The sequence below is a fragment of the Mandrillus leucophaeus genome, unplaced genomic scaffold (assembly GCF_000951045.1).
Source record: "Mandrillus leucophaeus isolate KB7577 unplaced genomic scaffold, Mleu.le_1.0 Scaffold61, whole genome shotgun sequence".
Lineage (NCBI taxonomy): Eukaryota > Metazoa > Chordata > Mammalia > Primates > Cercopithecidae > Mandrillus > Mandrillus leucophaeus.
Window position 1 is genome coordinate 2,899,362 of NW_012106586.1, and position 6,711 is coordinate 2,906,072.

Sequence of the window (6,711 nt, forward strand, 5' to 3'; positions counted from 1 at the left end):
CTGTCTCAAAAAAAAAAAAAGAGAAGGTTTTATGAGCATATAGATTCGCTCATTTGTTTATGTATATCTATGGCTGCTTTTATGTGCTACTGCAGAGCTGAATAGCTGCTAGATCCCATATGGCTGGCAAAACCTAAAGTATTTACTCTCAGGATCTTTTTTGCTTATTTTTTTGAGACAGGTTTTCACTGTCACCCAGGCTGGAATGTAGTAGTGAAATCACAGCTCACTGCAGCCTCAAACTCCTGAGCTTGCAAGTGATCCTCCTGCCTCAACCTCCCAAATCACTGATACTACCAAGTACGCCACCACTCCCAGCTAATTTTTATTTATTTTTTCTTTTTTTTTAGAGATGGGGTCTCGCTATGTTGCCCAGGCTTGTCTGGAACTCCCGGTCTCCAGCGATCCTCCCGCCTTGGCCTCCCAAAGTGCTGGCATTACAGGGGTGAGCCATGAGCCCAGCCAGTCTCTGATTTTTACTGAAAAAAAAAAAAAGCTTGCCAATCTTTAGGCTGGGTGATATCTGAGGTCCCTTTCAGTTCCAAAGTTCTAAGAATTTCACTTCCAGAGATAAGCAGGAATCTGCCATCAAACACAATGCAGGGAATACCCATTAGCCTCATAATATAATGATTCCAAAAGAACTGTTTCTTTTGTGTTGTCAACATTTCCCATGAAACCTGTAAAATAATACTGACTCACAGAACATTCACGTAAGCTTCCCAGATATTGATTGCTTTGAAAAGCAGGCTCTTGGTTCTAGAAAGCAATATTCATAATTTTTGGAAATTTTGTTCTATTAACAGGTTGACTAGACCATCTGAAAACTTACCAAGTACAATGAAAATGAAAAAAGAAACCCAACTCCCCTAGGAATTCACATCATAAAATATTTATTAATAAGTAAAATGATTTTCCCCTGCCTTTGGTTATTAAAAAATGAGTATCTTTGATGATACCAGTTGCCAACAATGGTTTTACATTATTCAGTCATGAAACAGACAGAATAGAAAGATGATCGATAGATATCTATAGATATAAATGTGTAGAAGACCATACCATAAAACGATTTGTTTAATTACAAAATCTTGCACATCCTTAAAGTTATCTTTTTTTAATAAGTAAACAACACACGACTAAATTCACTTGAATTTGATAATCTGGAACCTTGGCAATGAACACAGTGCCTGTTGAGGCCTGAAAGAGAGACGAAATCAAGAACTGTGTGGGAGAAGAAAGGCAATACGTCTTTGAAAAGCTTTTCTCTTGACTTAATAGTCCCTATTGCCCGAAAAATAAGCCATTTTGATAACAAGAGTATAAAAAGCCTTATGATCTGCAAAGTAAACCATCTCTGTGGTTTAAATTTCATCCCAAGTCTCAGGTTATGACTAAGGAGCTATACTAAGTATCTTTGTAACACATTTCTTTGAATTTTTATAACTAAAACAAGAAAATGTTTTATCAGATCTAGGCAGAAATACTGATCCTCATGTATAAGTATAGTAATTACTTGCACTCAGGACTATATAGACACGGGGATCTGAAAACCAAACAGAAGGAAATCCCAAACCGTAACCACAAGGCAAAATTAAAAGTAACTCAGAGAAGCAGCGGGTGATAGCTTATGATTTCAATATAAAAAAGAATGCATTACCTCTCAGATGTCACCTTAAAGCCAGAAAATTAAGATACAATCAAGAAGGGGGTGAATGGTTTTAATACTACACCACCTACTACTTCAAGATTAAAATCATCCCAGAGTTCTGAAATGTCTTCATTAGTTAAGTAACTATACAATTTATTTCAGTCTCTTTTTAATGTAGAAAATCACTTTGTAATAAGATCTCTACACAAGGTAAAAAAGCACAAAATAGGCCCCAAAAGCACAAAAATAGACAAAATGTGTATCTTTTTACGATGAAATGAAGGTGTGCCTGTGGAATACTGAGGCTGATGACTGATCTCACAGAGTTCAAACAGGTTTCCTTTTAGAATAGTCCTGTTATTTGTGTCTTCCCCTTAACCTTGGATGCATTAAAAAAATAAAAATAAAAAAAACATTAAATAATGGCCCAGGCTGGGGGCAGTGGCTCACGCCTGTAATCCCAGCACTTTGGGAGGCTGAGACAGGCAGATCGCTTGAGGTCAGGAGTGTGAGACCAGCCTAGCCAACATGGTGAAACCCCGTCTCTACAAAAAATACAAAAACTTAGCCGTGGGGGCAGGCACCTGTAATCCCAGCCACTTGGGAGGCTGAGGCAGGAGAATTGCTTGAATCCAGGAGGCTGAAGTTGCAGTGAGCCGAGATAGCACCACTGCACTCCAGTCTGGGCAACACAGCAAGACCCTGTCTCATTAAAAAAAAAAAAAAGACCCAGGTAAAAGGGAGATACCAGGCATTTTGATCTTGTGCACTCAACAACAAAAAAATAATAACAACATAATAAAAACCCTTAATTTATCAGTTTATAAAATTCTTTCGCCAACCATATCTCAAGGGCACTTGGGACTCAAGCATTTGTTACACGCCCATCAGCAACATCACAGGCAACTCCAGCTGAGGCCAGTTTCCCATCATAAATCAATGATACCCTGGGTGACACATATCCAGAAATGCTCATTTGGAGATGTTTTCATACAGTCTGGGGGCAAATGAAGCCATCCAAAGGAACCGTGCCACAAATACCACCGACACGTGCGGACTTCCACCTGGAGAACCCACCCCTGCCTTCCTCTCCCTTCAGTAAAGGAACCCGCCAGTGACTCTGCGTTATACAGTCACCGCTGGGTACATCTTCTGTTCACTGTTGGTGTGAGGGAAGGGGGACTGAATCTGCCTGTAGCCAGGCTGCAGGCCGTCCATGAAAGGTGGCACAGCAGTCATGGGCACAGAGTCATGCTGCACCGTGTACCCCACGTATGGGGGATGCAGATACTGCCCTTGATGTGGCACAATCTGGGTGGCCTGCTGACAGTTCAGCACCGAGAAATTCGTGGGCATGTTGACATACACATTGTTCATGGTCCCTTCCGGCAAGCAACAGTTGGTCTGTGACCTTGTTGGGGGCGCCCGGGCCCCCGAGTTGGCGCTGGAGCTGGAACTGGCAGCTGTGCTGGACTGGCGTGAGGACGACCCCCGGGAGGTGCTGGCACTGGGGATCATGGGGATGGTCTCCATCAAGCGGTTACCCCCTGGGGCTCGGCTCTGTTGGGGATCCTGCTTAGGCCGGAGACATCTGCAGCAACAGGCTGCCACCAGGGACCCCAAGATGATAAAGGCGACAAACACAGAGCCAACGATGAGGAACGGCACGTAGATGGGCACTGAAGCAAAGGACAGAAACACAACATTATGATTTACTCTGGGAATGCAGTCCAATCGCCGACTGGCAATGGCAATGAATGAATGCGCAACACCGATACGCACAGCTGAAGGGCCGACACTGGGCTAATCTGTTCATATATTAGGAGTCCATAAGATGCACCATTCTTTATCAAGCGTTTAGAAAGATCCTGAGACCCTACAGGCATGGCAGTTCAGCCCCTAGAAGCAAACTGTTTATATTTAGTTCAACGCATCAACTGCAAGACTGATTGAGCCAGATATCCAATTCAGCAAAAATATGGGTTTAATAGGTTAAGACAGTTATGGTTCTAAACTTCCTACCATAATCGAACTGTCCAAACAAGTCTGCCCTACCATATTGTTGTAGGATCTTCATAGTAAAAATGACTTTAAACTTATTTAAAGTCTTTTTTCCCCCAGAAAGTTAAGTTCCTTGCAAATTTCTCTTTACCATTCTTTAGCAAGTTCTTTTTTCATCAGCAGTTAAGTCAAAAATGTCGGCCAGACTCTAAGTCACTACTATTTCCAAAAGGCATCTGTGCGGCACAAGAGGGTCAAGGAGGGGCTGAAAAAAGACCCTCCTCACTCTTCCCTAGCAAAAGCCAGGGTCCTTGGGTAGCACTGGGTCCAGGTGACGGGGTCTGTGTGCAGGTGGCGGGAAGTTATTCCAGGCATTGGGCCATCCTGAAACAGTGTCCCAAGAGCGAACATCAGGAGCAACAAGACACGTGGTGCAGGAAGAAGAGTCACCCACGGCGAGCCAAGAAAGGCAAGCGTGCCCAGGGAAAGCCCTCAGAGCATAAAGCAACGGCCATGATACTTCACCAGGGAAGCTGCTTTTAAAATAGAAAACAATAAAAAGTAAAAATAAAAACCTTTTGATAAAACCACTAGCAAACTCCATTTTAAAATTAGTTTCTGGCGGGGCATGGTGGCTCACGCCTGTAATCCTAGCACTTGGGGAGGCCAAGGTGGGTGGATCACCTGAGATCAGGAGTTCCAAGACCAGCCTGGCCAACGTGGTAAAACCCCGTCTCTACTAAAACCACAAAAATTAGCTGGGTGTGGTGACGCGCACCTGTAATCCCAGCTACTCTGGAGGCTGACGCAGAAGAATCGCTTGGACCCAGGAGGCAGAGGTTGCAGTAAGCCGAGACTGTGCCACTGTACTCCAGCCTGGGCGACAGAGTGAGATTCCAACTCAAATAAATAAATAAATAAAATTCGTTTCTTAAAACAATCTTTTAGGAGCCATAGGGATGGCACTATAAGGCTTTAGAAACTAGATGCAGGTTGATGGGGTAGAATCAGACGGGAGGTGCCTGCAGAATGCCTCTGAGCCACTTTGGTGGAATTCTACCCTATGTTACCGACAGCCTGCATTTTCTGATGTGCTCTTGCCCCATCCCCCTGACTATATTTTTGGGAAATACATGAGGACAGGGACGCATTGGGTCTTACTGGTCTTGGCAAAGCATAATGCCAGCCCACAGTCAGATGGGGCAGCACTTTCGGAAGGAGCCCGCACCTTTGAGGTCAGCTCTATGAATACCCTTTGATCATCCATTAGAGCAGCCAGGCTTTCTAATTACGCTCCTTTTGACTGTTCTGGTATTCCTGGAGTCAGTGGTTTTAAAGTATAACACCAGGTGGAATTATGGAGAAATAATGCTTTGTAAGTAAAACAATACTTTATAGGTATTTAACCAAAGGCTGACTGTGGAAGATTTCCTGGAGTTTCAATGCTAAACAGAGCAGTTTCTATATATAGCGCCCGTTTAGCAGGTAGAAACACTTGCCACAGTGCCTGCAGCACAGCTGGTGCCTGGCAGTAGACCTGTTCTAATTACACTATCACTTCAGGCTAACTATGGATCACTGGAGAAGTGGATGCAGGGCTTTTTCCTTGGCGTGTTATAAATATTTCATTCTCTAAATTGAGACACAAGCCCAAAATATGTTATCAAAAAATAAATAAATAAGAGAAAAACAGGAAAAAAATGTACCCCAGTCATAGCAGAAACTGGCTGAAACCAGCCTCAGTCCACATAATGAGTTTTGGGGAGACATAACTGTTCTCTTTCCAGGATTTTTAATTGGAAATGTAAATAACTACACAGGGGTAAGGAATGCAGCGCTACCATAAGCCCCCCAGCAGGCTTAATTAGGCGTGTTGTCCTTCACTGCAGAAGAGAAGTGGAAGAAATACAATTTTTAGGGAAAAAACGTTTAAAAGTAGCGTGAAGAAGGCACCCACACACAACACAGGGCGTCATAAGTCTCGTCATGAGAAGTCCCCACTAGTCCAAAGCCATCCCAACTTTTTGGAAACCATTAATGAGCCCAATTCAGCAGACATCTGACTGTAGCTGTTTGGGGTCTGGCTCGCTTCTCCGGGCTGTCTCATGGCCACACAGTCTGCGAGGCTGAGCCTGCGTTTCAAGACTGCGCTGGTTCTGGAATTACACGCTCTTCAGATTCAAGACAGAACAATGGGAGTAGCATGCTAATAAAATGCTTGACCGCAAAAGGGAACGGCACTGAAAAGAGCTGTCTCTCACCGGGTCCTGGGAGGCAGCTCTAGAAACACAAACCACGCTGTGCCAAAGCTCGGGCAGCCCGAACCCAGGCTCCGGGTGCTACCAGGCTCCGGGTGCTAGCGAGGTCTCCCAGGTACACCCAACGGGCCCACAAAAAGGAGAAGCCGCCCCCTCGGGGATACGTTTGCCATTTTACCTCCCCTCCCCCGAACGAGAGAGAGAGAGAGAGAGAGAGAGAGAGAGAGAGAGAGAAGAGAGAAGAGAGAGAGACTGGTGTAGACACCACCCCAGGGAGGCATTCCGGAAGGTTTCTCAAGAATGAAGTGCAACCTACCAAATTCTTTAACGGGTTTACTTTCCAAGTCTGGCTTTGGCAATTTGAAAAAGAAAAAAAAAAAATCAAAGCCACAAAGAGCAAGGCTGGGCACTGCTCCGATGTTCCACCTACTAAGTCTGACGTGGTAAGGAAAAGTCCAGAAACCCCAGAGGCGGGCCGCTGCAGGGGAGAGGGGCCGCCGCGTGGAGAAGATGGGAATCCGCGGGGTCTGGCACAGGGCAGCAGCCCCCGGGAAAGCTCTGAGGACCTGCCTTCTTTTCGGGGAGCCTTCCGGGAAGGACGTCTGCCAGGCCCTCACGGGCGGGGGCGCACCCTCACCGTCTTCTCGGGTACCCCTAAGACACGGAGACCTATGGAGACGGGAGACGCCAGAGGGGCCCGGAGGACCCTGGTCGGAAGGAATATGGGGGCTATCTGTGGCCCACACTGCCTTAGGAGTGTGATTTTCTTCGGAAAATTCACTCTAAGCCACCCTTTGGCTGACA

General features: G+C 45.3%; 1 protein-coding gene across 1 annotated transcript in view; it reads right to left on the reverse strand.

Annotated features, from left to right (window-relative positions):
* Positions 1-2,701: 2,701 nt before the first annotated feature.
* Positions 2,702-6,711, reverse strand: part of SHISA2 (shisa family member 2) — a 6,215-nt gene continuing 2,205 nt past the window's right edge. The window contains exons 2-3 of the mRNA XM_011999988.1: positions 6,338-6,576; positions 2,702-3,327 (exon numbers count right to left, since the gene is read on the reverse strand). Of these exons, the coding sequence (XP_011855378.1) occupies positions 2,774-3,327; positions 6,338-6,576 (793 nt within the window). The 3' untranslated portion in view covers positions 2,702-2,773. The remainder of the gene's footprint in view (positions 3,328-6,337; positions 6,577-6,711) is intronic.